Genomic DNA, 17,721 nt, shown 5'->3' on the forward strand with positions numbered 1-17,721 from the left:
TTGACCTTTTGCTGAATAGAGCCCCCATGTTGTATGAGTATATTGAAATCATGCACTTGGAAAATTCTTCTATAACTTCCTTGCTAATGGGCCAGTAGCCATTATATGAGAAATGGAAAACACAACAGAGTAAAGCCATGAAGGAGTTTAAACAAAGGCTGCTCTGAAGCGAACAGATTTAAGACCAAATCCTGATGGGTGCAGAGCATCTGCAATTTACTTCTGTAATCAACTTCAGCTCACTGGGAATTGATTTTGCATGGAATTGCAAGTTCTTAGCATTTCTGATGATTGGTAGTCTTCAAGTGTACCCCAAAATTCGATTCATTGAGTTCTGTGATATGTCCCAGGGCCCTCTTACCTTGAATAGAGAGATGTGGCCTTGGAAATGATGGAATCCAATATATTTTGATTTTTTTCCATTGCTTGGATCAAGATGGAGCTTTGCATACTGGATGTCATCCTCTCCCCAGGCAATGTATCTGTATTACAGATATGGAAACTCTATTCTTCTCCATTTTAAACAAATTAAGGTGTGATCCTCACATTCCTGGCAAAATATTATGCAGTCCTCCTAGGGCAATGTTTTTTGCAGCCTTTGCTATCACCTACTTGTGCAGTAGTTGTTCTACATATAAATAGTTATCTCCGGCTTTTCTTAAGCTGCTTTCATTTAGAGCATAATCATTGTGTATGAGCCACGGAAGCTGTGATGTGTCTCAAATCAATACTCCGGAAGAGCTGCCTCAGCATGGAAGAGCATGTTTCTACATTAGCATGTCATTTCAATTTTAACAATATATTTTTTTTATTTTGTTGTTGAGCCTTCATATTAGAAGCATGGAGATCAGGTTAAAAAACTGAAGTGTGAAGCGGGGAGGGGAAAAAAGCCATATGGCAAGAGCAGGAGGTGTGGCCACCCCACCTTGAGCTTGTGACAACATGCCTTACATTTAACCTACAGTCAGGAACTAATTAACAACACAGATGGGAGTGAGCTAGCATATGTATTCAAAATAATACCCTTAAGGTTTTAATCAGCAGCCCTGCCTCTTTCTGAGTAAGAAACAAAGTGAATCCAGTGTTGCTAAAGAGAGCTTTGCAAAATGGATGAGTAATATGTATGGGTAGGCTATGTTCTGTAGTGGCTAGAGTGCTTCCCTCCATTTGGAGCTTGAGGAGTCTTGCAACAAGAGCTGTACCTTGGCAACAAGACCACTTCCCCTCTTCCCCCAGCTGTGTTTATGTGTGGATTTCCCAGAAGCAAAGCATTTCTAAGTGGAGAGTGGCGTGTTGGATTAGGACAGGCTATCTTTTACGTATCACTGCTTACAGCAGGGGTAGGCAACCTATGGCATGTGTGCCGAAGGTGGCACGCAAGCTGATTTTCAGTGGCCCTCACACTGCCTGGGTCCTGGTCACTGGTCTGGGGGGGCTCTGCATTTTAATTTAATTTTAAATGAAGCTTCTTAAACATTTTAAAAACTTTATTTACTTTACATACAACAGTAGTTTAGTTATATATTATACACTTATAGAAAGAGACCTTCGAAAAACGTTAAAATGTATTACTGACACGTGAAACCTTAAATTAGAGTGAATAAATGAAAACTTGGCACACCACTTCTGAAAGGTTGCTGACCCCTGGCTTACAGAGTATGTTAGAGCTACTTGTACACTTCTGCAAATAGTTATAGGATACATTTTGTGGGGAGATTCATGTTTGGGAAGCCATCTACACTCCAATCAGCCACCTTTGTTGCATAGTTGTACTGAAAATATAATCATTCACAAATATGCATCTGCCCCTGAGGAGTCTTGAGTGTGAGGAGTCTGTCTCACTGGAATCTGTCTTCTGTCTGGCAAAAGATTGTGCTGCTCTGATGCAGCTGTTCAGGTGGTAACCTCATTTAATTTCATTCCCACGAGATCAGTCTATGGAAATACTGGTCCATAGTCTCAGCTGGTGTAAATCAGCATAGCTCCATTTACCAGTTTACACCAGCTAAGGATTTGGTCCCTATGCCTGTCTAGGATTTACCAGAGCAGTGAACCTTTTAATTCTGATGGAAATAATGTCTCAGGGTAGTAGGGAGCCTGTCACTGGATCTAGTGACAAGTATGAAATAAACCTGTGTTACCACTTGCTGAATTAATTACCATGGAAAACTGGGAGGAAAAACATAAGTTTATTAGTAAACTATAAAAAAAACAGTTGCTCAGGCAAGGGGCAAACACACTTTTTTTTTAATTTGTAGGGAAAGAAATCATTTAAATGTTCCAGAAATACGGAACAGCGGAATATTCCTTCAAGAAAAGAAGTCATTCCATTTACATTTGGGAGCAAGGACAGGGGCCTGACAAAAGAGTTATCTTACTCTTACCCTATATTTTCTGCAAGGCTACTGTTTTGTATTCACTAGAATATATTTAAACAAACAAAAAAAAATCACCTTGATTTACCACAATGATACTGTGGACTCTACTGCATGATGCTTGTAATCAGAAATTATAAATCATCATTATCAATTTTTTTAAAAAAAGATTGTGCTCCGTATCCAAATATCTGTATTGTATTTCTGGTAATATTTTAATATTGCTACTGGTGAATAACATGTTATCTTCAAAGATTCAAAGCATGGAATCAAATGGTAGAACACATGCAGCAATTCCTTGCATGCTGCTTTAGTGCCGTGATAGAGGTGGTTTAGCTTTCTAATGAGTATGTCTGTGTTCAACAAAAATTCCCCACCATGGCGTAGACGATGGAGGCTTTTGAAACTTCCTGAGCTCAACCACTAACCAGTCAGATTGTTGCGAACGAACCAATATTGTCCTTTACATTCCATGGAATTTTGGACTCCTGCCTTTATTGGACTCCCTGAGGCCACTCTGGAACCTGAATGTAAGCTTTAACCCTTGCCTATGTATGGAAAGTATCCCCACAGAGATGCCATGCTGATGAATGGACCGAGCATGTTCTGAGAGAAGTCCAAATGTGGAATGAATGGATAGAAGATGACTCTGAACACCACTAACAAATACAGGCACAGTTTACATTAATACCCGTCAGAGCTCTGGTAACAGGCATTTCCAGTTTTTGGATCATGATCATCACAGCAAACTGTTGATTTACTTCATTTTGAGGACTGACTATGGCTAACAGCAAGATATCCAGTCAGGTATTCTGTCACCTAGATCAAGGCCGCACACAGTCAAGACCTCAACACAGGTAAGTATCTTGCATAGAACAAATGTGTGTAGTGTCCCTATTGCTTTCTTCCTATCTAGAAAGCACACTGAGGGTCAGTTGAGGCTGTACAGCTTTGTCTGTCTACCCATATCATGGGGCAAATGTGTCACCTGAGCATTATACTTCTTAATCTTTAGTCCTCCTAGCAACATGAGCCATGCATTGTCTATTGCTTACATCTGATCCAAACTGCCACCTATGTGGCCCTCTAGGTGGCCAGAAAGGAATTAGTGCTTGCAGCAATGTTCTTATATGGGAGGTTCTGCAAGTTCTCCCATTGCTGATAGGCGACCTAAGCACCAAACAAAACTGGTATGACAACTCATGTGCCGGCATGAGCATGGCTGCAATCCAGCTAGGCATGAGTTTCAGTACTAATGGCTCTTAGGGTTGCCAGTTTTGGTTGGATGTATTCTCGGAGATTTCATCACAACATAATCTTTAATTAAAAATTAATCTTTAATTCCTGGAGACTCCTGGACAATCCTGGAGGGTTGGCAACTCTAATTTGACTATTGAAGGAGAGCAAATCATGGCTTGTTCATTTATTGAGAAGAGAAAACTGCCCTCATTGTGGAACTGGCTAACTTATTGACATAGACTGGTTATATATATTTCACTGCAGAGTTAAAAGGAGTGCTCAGTTCCATAAAGGAATCTATCTCGTCAGGAAAGAACTGTGCAATGTTTCTGCTGAATCAATCCTTTTGATGTAATATCACAAGTGTAAGTGGTGCTAAGTTTGTTGCATGCAGTTTTCAGAGCTTACCTACATTTGGAAATCAAGGTTACTTCCAGTGATCAGTCTTTGCTGATGCTTGGACATCACTCCTGGAGGTCATGCCTTTTCTGTATAGTTCTGATAGAATGGTGCAAGAAATATGGCATCCCTCCCTGCCCCTCCTCCTGCCCCCGTACTCAGTTACTGGTAAGTAAAATGAACCTGTTGGTAGCTAAGATATTTGAGTGGTGCTTCTTCTGCATTGTTAGGTATTTCAGTTCTAAGCTATTTTCTGGTTAGTGCATTATCCTGTATGTTCATTAGCACTTTCTGTAGCTCAGTCTGCAGAACTGTTTCAGTGATAGTCGCATATTCACATGCTCACAAGTTTCTGAAAATTATTCCCATTCTGAGTGGAGTGTCCCACCCATGGCCTCTATCGGAAGATGAACTCCTTTTTGGAAAGCTGCTGTTGTTTTTATTCACTATGGTAGTGCTCAGAGGCCCCAGTCCTAGGGTGACCATATTTCCCAAAGGGAGAAAACGGGACTCCCCCAGCTGCTCGCCTGAGGCACCCCCATCCCTCCCGCATGAGACTAGCCCATGGGTAGAACCCTGTAGGGGGGACCCCTCAGGAGTCTGTCAGCCCATCACTGGAACCCTGCTGCCCCTCCTATTATGGAATGCTTCCTCCCCAACTCTGCCTCCCCTGCTGCAGGAGGCTGGCATCTGCACTCTCCCCCCGCCCCCAGTTCCGCCACACTACACCCCACTTTTTTGACAAAAGTATGCATTTGTCCTGTTTGCTCTTGCCAACTGATCAAGTCAGCAAGAGCAAACAGGACAAATGCCTCCTTTTGAGGGGGAAAAAAAATGTCGGGATGGCCAGAACAGAGTTTAAAAAAGGGACTCTTCTGGCCAAAACTGGACATATGGTCACCCTACCCAATCCAGATCAGGTCTCCAAGGTGCTGGGTGTCATACAAACATCTAGGAAGGCTGTGTGTGTGGTGAGCTAAACAACCATTTCCCATTGTAGAAGTATTAAAATAATAAGAACATTAGAAAGGCCAAAGGTCCTCTAGCCCAATAGCCTGTCTTCTGACAGTGGCCAATGCCAGGTGCCCCAGAGGGAATGAACAGAGCAGATAATCACCAAGTGATCCATTCCCTGTCACCCATTCCCAGCTAGCGAATAGTGTGGGCATGAACCCCCACCCAGTGGACATCACCACTCTGCTGACATGAAGGTGAACAAGAGTTGTGACATCACTGAGCTGCTAGGCTTGGAAGTCTGTCCTGCTGTTTCCTCACCTCTCAGAGTGGGTACAGGCCCACTGTACCTCACCTCTCAGAGTGGGTACAGTGGGCCTCTCTTAGGTCAGCCTAATTAAGGTGCTACCAGGAGCTCATGCCTCAAGTATTTTGGGGGGTCAAGAAGACCTTGGGTATGGGATGGAGAGAGGAGTTTGTTTTGTACCATTGGAACAGCTGGACATGCTTCCCTGAAATTTGAGGGAACCATCTCCCCATCCTTGCCCCATAGCTTTCCCAGTCCCAAGAATTTATAGGACAAGTGCTACCAGCAGCACCACCAAGCTATTTCAATGTAATGTTAGGACATCATGGCACAATTGTTTTGTGGCTTTCTGAGACGCAGTTTGCCCCTTTTCTTTCGCCTCCCCTGATTACTGTTTGGCATCTCTCCTCTTTCTTGGGTGCAAGAGCTCTGGTCAAACTTGGGGACTTTACAAAAACCCCATAAGGTATCCTGCATAGATATACACTTCCCCAGAGCCACAGGTTGGCTATCGCAGCCATATAGTGTATTATTGTTGTATAGCAGCTGTGATACACTCTTGTGAGACAATAAGAATGTCTCATTTGCACAAGACGTAGTTTGCAACAAACTCAGACTTTCTTGCAGCTTTACTTCCAAATAGCACCTAGCTTGTGTAGTTCTGTCGCTGCCATCTCTGGCAACATAGCTGGTTGGTATTATTACCTGAAGAAGCAATAAGCACCAGCATGAACAGGGAATAATTCTTCCCTCACATCATGCAACAATTTATGAAAACACTAATTCATTAGATTGTGTCTTGTGCATGTGTTTTTTTTCCTTTGAGTTCAGTAATAGAAAATGATTATAAAGTTGGATGTATAAATAGCCCTAAGGATAACCTACATGCATCAAACATCCAGTTATGCGTGCATTAAAGGTTAATCTTGTTTGTTCTCAGTACATTTAGTCTTTGCAAATCATGTGCTGACATGCATTTCATTTTGGTATCTGTTCACACGCTTCTGTAATGATACAAAAAGCAGGAACTCATGCCTGTGCCATTTAATAAAATTTAGCAATTGAACTTAAAAAAAGTCTTAGAAAATGACAAGACAGAAATTGAATAGTTTCTTGCTGCTAATTATATCTTCCACCTGGGGTTCCATTCTGATGAATTTAAAGGTCTAATGTACCATTCACTGCCTAATTTGTTCCCTTTATTTTAACTTTCAAAACCATGTGGCTTTAGTGTCAAGATCCAGTGGAGAAATGTACTTATGCACAGCTATTGACTAGGTTTCCCTGTTGGAAATAGGACCTGTTAATCTTTTTATAATCTGCTTAAATTACGTATCTATATAATTATAATATTTTATATTTCAATGAAGTCTCATTAAATGCAAATATTTGTTTTATTGGAGGGTTTATACAGATATGTAATTAACTTCAGATGTAAACTAGTCCTGGCAAGGCCTGCATTTAATCAGTTGCCTTCCCATTGTTACAGTTATGTGGCCTACTTCAGACCTCACTTACACCGATATAATTCCATTGACTTCAGTGGCGTTACACCAGTGCAGACCAGGATAGGTTTATCTGAGTTTAGGCCCATGTGGGTGCATGACCTGATTTGTTGCTGGTTTTGCTCTGCCAAGCTGTATTAGGGAAGAAGGATGTTTCTGAGGTCAAAACACTGGGCTGAGACTCAGGAGACCTCATTTCTATTCCTAAGCTCTGCCACAGGCTTCCTGAGTGACCTCGAAGAATTCTCTTAATTTCTATGTGCCCCAGTTCTCCCTGTGCCAAAATAATACTTCCTTTATCTTGGCTACTTATACTGTAAACTCTTTGGGTCAGGGGCCATCCCTTACAGTGTGCATGTAGAGTGTCTAGCACAACAGGGCTTTGTTCTCAGTCAGGACTTCTAGCTGCTGCCACAATACAAACTAATAATAAAACATGTATTGTGTCAAGCTTGTGTTGAAGCCTAACACATCATCCAAATGCATAAACGATGTAAAGATGTTGCAGCACCCATAGAGAACATGCAGGATCAGGCCCTGGTCTGTGTTTTGAGTTGAAGGGGGGGATTTTGCCCTGGTTGACCAAAAGGAAAAAGCAGTGTCAGGAAGGCTGTGGCAGGGAGGAAAACTGAGTTACTATATCAATGCAGGAAGTTGGCCACCTCCCTCTCCCTAGCAAAATAGGCAGAGGTTCTGTCCCCAAATCCTGGAATATCCCAGAGATCCCCATGGATCTGCTACAGAAAAAGGATGATCCGCACAGGGCTCCTGTGCATCTGTACTGGCTTAGTGGTCCCATTTCACACCTTTTGGCTCTGTGCCCTGGGGCCCTCTCGGGAAAGTGAAAGGGCATGCATGCTGCGTTAACTTCTAGGTATATTTGTCATTGTTCCCCTGTGTGGGAGAGGGACAATTGTCTTAGCCCAGCCCTGTGTGCAGACTCCTGCAATTGCTGAGGCACCTCCAAGCAAGGTTTCATTGAGGTTGTCTTTCAACACATGGAAAGAGAAAGTACCATGCACTGATTCTGGACAGATGCTCTCCCCCTCCGTCCCCCCCACCGCCCCTGATACAATAGTAAAGGGTATTTAGAAATTCTGCTAGGAAAGCAGATTGGAAGATAGGCAAATACAGCTTCTTCTCTTTTTCCGTCCTCTGGCTCATATAGTACAGTAGCTAAGCAGCAAACAGTAGTGCATACATAATCTGCACTGGTATTTGGATTTACAAGACATTTACTATAATGGAACAGGCAGTAACTCTTATTGATCTGGGAATACAAGGGAAAAAATTGAAAACTCACATTCTAACTGTTTTCAGTGACTCTTTTGATATGGATATTACAATATTAAGGATCTGGTACCAATTCATTAAGTGAGATATGAACCTTGCATTCATCAGTAAATTTGCAGTGCCTGGGGTAATACTTTTAAAGTAACAAAGAAAAAGTCTCCAGCTTTTGAAAGTGGCTGAAAGATTTCTATCTGTGCATTGAGATTTAAAACACTGTCATTCCATTGTGACCTCATTATTACAAGATTAGCAGACATTGTGTGACTGCATCTGCACTTCCAATATGAGTGCACTGTTGCCTATGAAATGAAAAGGTTTTGTGTGTGTTAAAAGGATTTCCCACCACGTTAGCACATTTGGACATCATTCTTTGCCAGGGATAATGAATCTGCCCAATGCACAAGTTACTAGCAGTCTCTTTTCTCTATAAAGCAATACAGACCAACCAATCTTTTGAGATGTTACATATCCATTGGTACTTGATGCATAACTCATTTAAAGGGGAGGCTGTTGAAATTTTAGGTTCCAAAAGTCACTTCTCAGAAATGTGTGTTTATGGTGCCTTAATGGTGGATTCCAGATATAGTTTTTTTGTTTGCTGCCAGGCTAAATTGCTAAAAGGGAAAAAAAGCCATGGTATGCTGACCTGTTATATCAACAGATTCACATGTGTGCTATTGTTATGCAACTCTGGCAATGTAAAAGGTGGCTGAGAGAATTGTTAATAGGATTCAAAGCCTATTGGACTTCAGCCCCCATCCCTCCAGATTACTTATGTGTGATAAAGATAATCCAATGTCATGATCTGGGTGTAAATTGATCAGGATTAGGGTGGATTCTTTTCTACCAGTTCTTACTGGTTAGGTGTACTGTGGGTGGTGACTGAAGCAGTAGGTATTGAGCGCTGACAGACTGGATGGACCAATGGCCAGCTGGCAGAGGATATCTGTGGACTAATGGATTGAACCTTTTTTTTTTTTTTTTTTTGTTGTTGTTGTTGTCTCCCACAAGCATTGTCATGCCTCTTTTTCACGCTATCTCTTATAGCTGACTCTGGGGGAGAAAGGGGAGTGTAGGGCAATCACCTGGATGCCAACTTCCAGAGGTGCTGAACTGCTGTGCCTCTCAGTTTTGGCTGGCTTTCCCCCTGCCCCTCAGCCACTCTTAGGGATGGGAGGTGCCAAAAACATTTTCCATCTTGACCAGCAAAATGGCTACAGCCACTACTGGTGAAATGTGTAACCTAAATCATTTTTGAGAGCCACTGGTCTCTTCTCCTCTAAATCCCTTCTTAAAACCCATTGCTATCATGATGCCCACTATAAACTGCCTAGGTAGGTAGTTTTAGTGATTTATTCTGTCACTCATTTACTTACCTAATTTTAAAACAAACTTTGAGGCCTCCAAACTGCACACCTAGCTCATATGTGTGTCCCTATTCCACTTACCTTTGTCTCTCCCCTCCCTACCTTGTTGTGTTTTACACCCACTTGGTATGTTTAATCCTTATTTAGACTGTAAAGTTTTTGGCATAGGGACTGTCTTTTATTTTATGCTTGTACAGCTCCCTGCACGTGGAACTTTGATATTGGCTGGGGCCTCTGGGCACTATTGTAATATAAATAACAACAACAGTAATGAGTACTTGAGTGGAAGCCATAAGATCTTGGTTCTGTTCCTAGCTCTGCTGTTAACTTATTGTGTGACCTTGGGCAAATCACTGAGGGCAGAATTTTCAGAATGTTTACAGATTTTTCAGTGTCTCAGTTCTTGGGTGCAGCTGAACCAATGGGAGCATAATCTCTCAGTGCCATAGGTGCCCTGTCTGCCAGTAAGATAAATCTATGTTTATATTAATAATGATACCCAGTCTGTAAGATGCTTTGAGATCCAAAGAATGAAAAACACCATTTATGTACAAAAGATGACTGTTCCTCATCATTAGAAGAAATACTATATTCCTGTGAGTCACAGCCATCAGGTTTGTTTAATTTCAGTGTGTCTGTGCCACAATGACATACTTAAACAGGAAGGATGACTTCGACATGAGGATCTCCCCAGCTCAACTCACCCCTCAAGTAAATTCCTCTTGTAAGAAATAACCCTTCACTAAGTGAATGTTGGGCCCTAAAACCTGGGCAGTGTCCCGTTAGCATGTGAGCTTTTTAGTTTGGTCTTTTCCTCTTGCAAATTTGGGAGTACTGGTTTCCCACAGAATATTTGTAGGAGATGAAGTAAGACTTCTACAGAGCACCCTGTTGCCAGACAAATACAGCATTTACTCCAGTGTGCATGCCAAGTATGAGGTACTTCCGAATGAACTTCAAAAGCACTGAAATGAACATTAGCTGCTGCTTCAAAAATGTGAACAATGCCATTGCTTTCTACCAAGCAGTGAACTGGCATGAGCAGGGATCGGAAGGGGGAAAAAGTAACAAGTGGACTTAGAAGATGTTGTAGCAGCACTTTCAGATCAGCAAACACAGCTCTCTTTGTCACTGAGGGGTTTCAAGGATTGTATGGATTTCTTATTAAAGGAGCACCTAAAATGTGCAATGTAGCATCTAAAATGTGCACTGTACAGACATACATAGCAAGAGACAGTTCCTGCTCTGAAGCGCTTATAACCTGAAAAGACAAAACAAAGGGGAGGTGGATAGACATGCCATCAGATTCTGAAGTGCTGATAGGAACAAATTTTGTTAATTCTACTGAGTGTGTGTTGTGGGTTTTGATAATATATAAACCACTCCCTCACTCTTCCTCTTCCATACTGCGTGCTGTTTGCCTTATCACACACCTTGCCCGCCTTACACCACAGACTGTGGGCTGAATGTGAGAGACAAAAGGCAAACTAGACAGTCATGATATTTAAAACACCTGAGGTGGTGGCAGGGCCCTAATGGCTGGTTCATGCTAGCTCTGCTGTGCTCAAGCACGGGAACCAAATGTTGCCATTCTTACTCAGGAAAACTTTCATAGAAATCAATGCTGAGTTCGACAGCTAGCTTGCCTGAATAAAGACTGTAGGATTTGGCCCTTCCTAGTTACCTTACAGCGGTTTTATTATTGTCCTTTCAATATAACGTGTGTTGAAACATTTCCATCACATTCAGGTGATACAAACAATTTATTTACTTAGGCTGCATTTTAAATGTTTATTATAGTACTAACTCTGTGATGGTTTGTCTGGTTGCATAGTCAATTTCTGTACACACTTACTTTTAGGCAAGAAGTAAGCCTGCAAATGCCCAGTAATTGTATAGCTTCTATTGGTGATTGAAAGTATTTTTCAAACCATAGTTACAGCTTATGGTGGTTGTGTCCACATGTGCTATAGACAACCCCAGGCAGACAGGCTGTGACACGGTTTGGGCCACAACACTCCTCAGAATAAAATACCTGTGGGGCACTCAAAATGGAAATCTTATTTGACCCACATAAGCAACAACCACACAGGAAAACAGCTGCTGGAGCAGATTCTGGCAGAGCAACTTTTATTTCGTATGGCTGTTGCTTGCACAGTTCAAGCTGCAGAATAGACAGGGACTAAATGCATAGCTAATTACTTTTTGCCCAGAATCTTTATGTTGTGATGTACACAATCTCAAAATTGTTTTAGTAGCACAAGAGAAGGTAGCCTGACTTTACATCTCAGCTTCAAGGTTAAAATACGTTGTCTGTTACAAGTACACAGCTATCTCTGACACTCTTCAAATTCTTACCCTTGTACTGTAGATGTTTAGTGCCATTTCTAATCTGCTGTTACACTCACACCACAAATGGTAGGTCATTAAATCTTAAACCGATATAGTATCTGAAATGTGGCATTTACTAGTGAAGGACCTTGGGCAGGATTGCCTTATGTGTTAGCTGAAGATATAAATCAAAGGACAAATGTTGAGTGTCTCTTTATAAAACAGAAACAATAATGCACCATTGATATTAATGTGCACCTTTGTGCAACTGATGTTCATAACAGCTGTTACATCAGTAAACTTTTCTCCTTTCAGGTCAACTAAATGGATACGGATTTGTTTTGGCCCCTATGAAATTTTAAATCTGTTTTTTGTCTTGTCCTTAACAGTTCCACCAAGTAAGAAGAGTGATGACCATCTTTTTCCTTACTATGGTTATTTCATACTTCAGTTGCATGAAAGCTGCCCCTATGAAAGAAGCAAGTGTCAGAGGACTAGGCAGCTTGGCTTACCCAGGTCTTCGGACCCATGGGACTCTGGAGAGCCTAAGTGGGCCCAACACTGGTTCAAGAGGACTGACATCACTGGCAGACACTTTTGAACATGTCATAGAGGAGCTTCTAGATGAGGAACAGGACGTCCAGCCCAGTGAGGAAAACAAGGATGCCGACTTGTACACATCTCGGGTTATGCTAAGCAGTCAAGTGCCTTTGGAGCCCCCATTGCTCTTTCTGCTTGAGGAGTACAAAAATTACTTGGATGCTGCAAATATGTCCATGAGGGTCCGGCGCCATTCTGACCCTGCTCGCCGAGGGGAGCTGAGCGTGTGTGACAGTACTAGTGAGTGGGTAACAGCAGCAGAGAAAAAGACTGCAGTGGACATGTCTGGTGCAACGGTTACGGTCCTGGAAAAAGTCCCAGTACCCAAAGGCCAACTGAAGCAATACTTCTATGAGACCAAATGCAATCCCAAAGGTTACACAAAAGAGGGTTGCAGGGGCATAGACAAGAGGCACTGGAATTCCCAGTGCCGAACTACCCAGTCTTATGTGCGAGCTCTCACCATGGATAACAAAAAGAGAGTTGGCTGGCGGTTTATAAGAATAGACACTTCCTGTGTATGTACATTGACCATTAAAAGGGGAAGATAGTGGATTCATGTTGTATAGATTATATTGAGACAAAATTATCTATTTGTATATATACATAACAGGGTAAATTATTCAGTAAAATAATAATTTTATGGACTGCATGTATAACTGAAGTTTATACAGTACAGTGGTTCCACAATCTATTTATTGAACATATCCATGACCTGAAGGGGAACAAATGTCATTTGCGCACAACTAAAACAAATAAGTCTCTGCATTACATTCCTCGATAACATTGTGGTTTGTTGCCGTTGCCAAGAATTGAAAACGTAAAAAGTTTAAAAAAATAATAAAATTGCATGCTGCTTCAATTGTGAATTGATGATAAACTGTCCTCTTTCAGAAAAAAAATTTGAACCAAAACGTTCCGTTTACATTTTAGACAGTAAGTATCTTTATTCCTGTTAGTATTATATCTGTTTACTGCTTTTAACTTCTGATAGCGTTGGAATTAAAACAATGTCAAGGTGCTGTTGTCATAGTTTTACTGTTTTATTTTTTTACTTTTAAATTCCCTCAAGGTTGGAAAAGGAAAAAAAAATCATTATGATATATGTTCTGGATAAAACAAATTTGGGTTTTTTTTGTATGTTGTGAAGGTGTTTGCAATATTGAATCAAGCTACTGACAAAATAAATAAAAAAAAAAGAGGCAACTGAAAAAGAATGCTGATGTTCTGCTTCACATTGCTGAACTGCAGGCTTAAGGACAGTACTTGTGTAACTGTCTGGCTCCATGCTTTTATTTATTTATTTTTTTTAATATATATTGGAAAAACTGCAGTTGCTTATATCACATTGGTTTGTGTGGGGGATAGGGTCTGGGAGAGGGGTTGTTTGGAGTCCCCCCCTCCCCTCCTGTCTTGGGCAGGAAATTGATTGCAATCTCTAAAATATTTCACTCCTCACCATATGACTAAGCTTGTCATATTGAAAATATTATCTAGAGTTTTGAGAGCAATTACTTAAAATGTAATAAAAGACTTTTTGTGCTTGGATCAAACATTTTGTTGAAGCACAATAAAATTTCACGATAATGTGGTCTGAACAGAGTACAGTAAACGTAGATCAGAGCAGCTACAGGGTTGGACAGTGTCGGCCCAATTCAATTATGAGTTGCAACGCATTGGTTTGAGTGGGGCTGCATGAGTGTAAATCTGCAATGAATTTGATACCATGTGTTCAGCAGCAGAACAATGCCATTGCCCTACATACTGATGTATGTGCTATAGCGTAATTCTCCACTGATGACAAAGGAAACATCCAATATGCTCTGTCCCTTTTGTTTCTGGGAAATATAGCACTTGAGAAATTGAGAGAATTCAGGCCTGAAAGACTCTGGAAGGGTGGCTCTGGAATGAAGTAGAAAGAGGGCTCTACCTCTACCTTTAAGTAGCGAATATATTTGGATACGTTCAAGAGGTTCTATATCTTAAGGCGCAGTACATGGCAGCTTTAATCCATTAAACAAATAGCGACAAAAATGGTAGGTGTGATAGTCACTCTTGGGATAACACACCAAATCCAGTTAGATGTGAATATCCAATTGCAGCAATGTCCTAGTAGTCCAATAGCATGAAATCCGTATTTTTGAGTTAGAAACTCAAAAACAGAGCAAAGGTGATTAAACAAAGGATAACTATAGGTAAGGACTAAGTACAGCAATTGCAGTGAATACAGTAGGGGAAACATGCATTCTAGAGTGAGGGAAAGTAGCTCACCCTCTGCTCAAGTAACCAGTAGTTAATGAGTCCATTAGCCCAATATTTCAGCTTTGTAGGCAATTCAGGTAGGTGGGAGAAAAGAGATGAGAGAAAAAATAGGTAAAACAAGAACACTTAAATTTTGCTATACTTCATCCAGAATTTAATATTAGCAAAATTTGTGCCCTATTTTGCATCTCTATTTTAAATCACCAGCGATCAGACTTATTGTAAAATGTACTCCTTTCTCACAAATTATCCCTGGACATATGTTCAGCACCCAATAACCCACCTATTTGATCAATATACAAATAGACATTATCCCCTAAATTAACCCAATCATCCTTGTCAGCCAAGGATGACTAAATAAATGGTCCTTATACTAAAGGTAAACAGACTCTGGATCTGTCAGTTCAACAGAAGAAATGACTACCAGAATTTAGCTGCCGCACCTGCTCAATGACAACTTCTTCCTCCATCCTCAATATGTTTAAGCTTAGGGACTGCTAGCAAGAATGTGCTGCTGCAACTATGGAAATCCACAGGGATACAGAGAGAGACATTTATCTGAACCTCTTGAAGCTTCAAACTTCAGGCTTTATGGAGAGATTTCAGGCATGCTGCTCCCAGATGGAAACTAGAAATAAAGTACTTACCTGAAGATCTGAAAGGTCCAGTTTGAGTTTGCTTTATACAGACTGAAGGGTTGGGTGGAAGAGGATTTGATTTTGTTCAGATCAGTTGGTCCATCATCAGTTTTGTGTATGTTAAATATCCTTATTTTTCATAGCCCTGATAATACTGTATAAAGCAATTGCAACTTCAATAGTATTTCCGTACTCTTTCTGTAGACAGAAGGGGTTTTGCCATTTACTTTAAAGAAGCTGGAATTTCAGCCAAGAAGAGCAATTGACTCTACTGAGATCTAACTTTAGATGTGACAATGGTTTTATTTTGTCATATTTTTCAAACCACGAAAATTAAAAAAGGCAGCCAAGTAGAAAACAGGAAGGGGTGAAATTAAGCAGAGTATAGGTGTATTACCTATTTCTTAACTTAGCAGTGGAAGGACAGATGGAACATGAAAGGAATGTAATTTGGACATAATATTAAAAATAATAAATTCTAATTGACTTTAATAAGTTTCTATGAGAGAAGTGACTTTCTTTAAATATAATTTATACTAGAAAGAACAAAGATAGTGAACTTGCAAAATTATCTATAGATATGTCTTTACTTAAAACTCAGCCAGGATTGGGCCAGATGTGAGGACTATATGTTGTGTGGAGTCTTAAAAATACCGTACATTGATCTATGTCCAAATTCTGCCACTCTTACTCTTGAGTAATTGAAATTAATGGGTCTATTCATGGAGTAGCTTATTAAACAAAGTGAGTAAAGGTTGAAGAATCTGACTTCTATTTTTCTTTAATAATTGTACATTTAAAAAAATCCATAGATTTTTTTGGGGGGGACAGGAATAGCAAATGAATCTTCTATGCAAGTATATTAATGTGGTACAAATTATTCCCTAAGGTGTTGGTATTTACAATTTCTGTAAGATGAACCAGGCAATTAATTACAATACGGTTCCATGGCTGTCACATGCCAGGCCTAATACATCCATGATCCCAGGAGTGGCAGTTTTAGTTGAAATGAGATTTTTTTTAAAAAGTCACTCAATTGAAGTCTTGCTGTGGTCTGTTTGTGGCAAAGGTATTTCATTCATGTCAGCAGGCCTATTGCTTTGTTAAAGTAAAGACTTTCGTGCAAATGTAAGTTAATGTCTGTGGAACAGTTCTCTATTATTCACCATGTGTAACAAATATTTATTGTATATTTATATAATGTTATGTTTTTTGGGAAACATTGAAGTTGGCATTAAAATTAAAAGTATCTGCATCATACTGTAAATATAATTTAGCTATATTTAAGTGTACTAATTAATATATGTTTAAGTATAATATTTTGTATTCTTTTAAACTATTTTCAATATATATATAAAAAACTTGGGTGTGGGAAGGGTTAGGGATCATGTCACTTTTCCTTAATTGTAAAACAACCTTGAGTTTTACTATGAAGATGTGTGTTCCTTGCTTTAAAGCACCGTTTACTTTATTTTAGCAATAACACTTCATTTAGAGAGCAGATAGCCACCTGTTTCATAGCTGAGACAAGGTGAGTGATGCAGTATATTTTATTGGGCCAACTTCTGGTGGTGAAAGAGACAAGCTTTTGAGCTGATACAGAGCTCTTCTTCATAACTGGGGGAGGGGTGGCATGTCAAGATGTCATTTTCCACAAAACTTGAAGATTCTTTTCAGAATTATGTATTTCCATTTAATTCTACACCATGAATGCTAGGAACATGAGTATCCATGAATCTGGCATAATTGATTTTATTCAACTATAAAAATGGTTAAAATTGAAGTAGCGTGGTGGGATTTTTTAATAAATCAATTAATAAATAACTAAACAAATGAGACATACATTCAATATCTATAGTCTGGTCATGTACCTGTTTTTTGGAAATGGTGCCATGTCTATTCATATCCATTACATTGAACTTGTATATGACCCCGCAGAGTTCTATCTCAGATTGGAATTTCCTTGGGTTAACATATTGTTAGCCTTTCTAAAAGGATATGCCTGTGCTATAACTGCCAAGTCTTTGTATGCTTAATTATACCATAGTCACAGAATGATCAATAAATCATCATGATGAATGGAAAACTTTCAAATAAGTTACAAAAAAATTCTTTTTAAATTCCAGTGTTGCAACTTTCCCAAGAGATCAGTGCCAATAATTCCTTCACAGAACCTAGTAAATTGTACTTCTGCAGATTATCATTTATATTAAACACACATGCATGCATATAACCCTTTAGTGTTGTCTTAAAAATAAGGCTAACAAAAGCCATAACAAATATTGAAATGGTTACAGTGGAATAATGGTAAGAGAGAGCTCTTACTGCTATGCCCTGATCCTGCTGCTGGCAGTACATTCTTTGCAAGAGGTCCTTGGTTTTGGAACTTGCTTCTCCCCCTTTGTATTCCAGAGCTGAGATTTGTTAACTCTTCAGGCAAGCTGCAATGCA

General features: G+C 40.0%; 1 protein-coding gene across 4 annotated transcripts in view; it reads left to right on the forward strand.

Annotated features, from left to right (window-relative positions):
• The window catches only part of BDNF (brain derived neurotrophic factor), a 50,384-nt gene extending 33,869 nt beyond the window's left edge, over nucleotides 1-16,515 (forward strand). For all 4 annotated transcript variants that reach the window (XM_032770859.2, XM_032770861.2, XM_032770860.2 and 1 more), the window contains exon 2: nucleotides 12,160-16,515. In XM_032770859.2, the coding sequence (XP_032626750.1) occupies nucleotides 12,160-12,921 (762 nt within the window). In that variant the 3' untranslated portion in view covers nucleotides 12,922-16,515. The remainder of the gene's footprint in view (nucleotides 1-12,159) is intronic.
• The last annotated feature ends 1,206 nt before the right edge of the window (nucleotides 16,516-17,721 follow it).

This window comes from Chelonoidis abingdonii, chromosome 4 (assembly GCF_003597395.2).
Source record: "Chelonoidis abingdonii isolate Lonesome George chromosome 4, CheloAbing_2.0, whole genome shotgun sequence".
Taxonomy (NCBI): domain Eukaryota; kingdom Metazoa; phylum Chordata; order Testudines; family Testudinidae; genus Chelonoidis; species Chelonoidis abingdonii.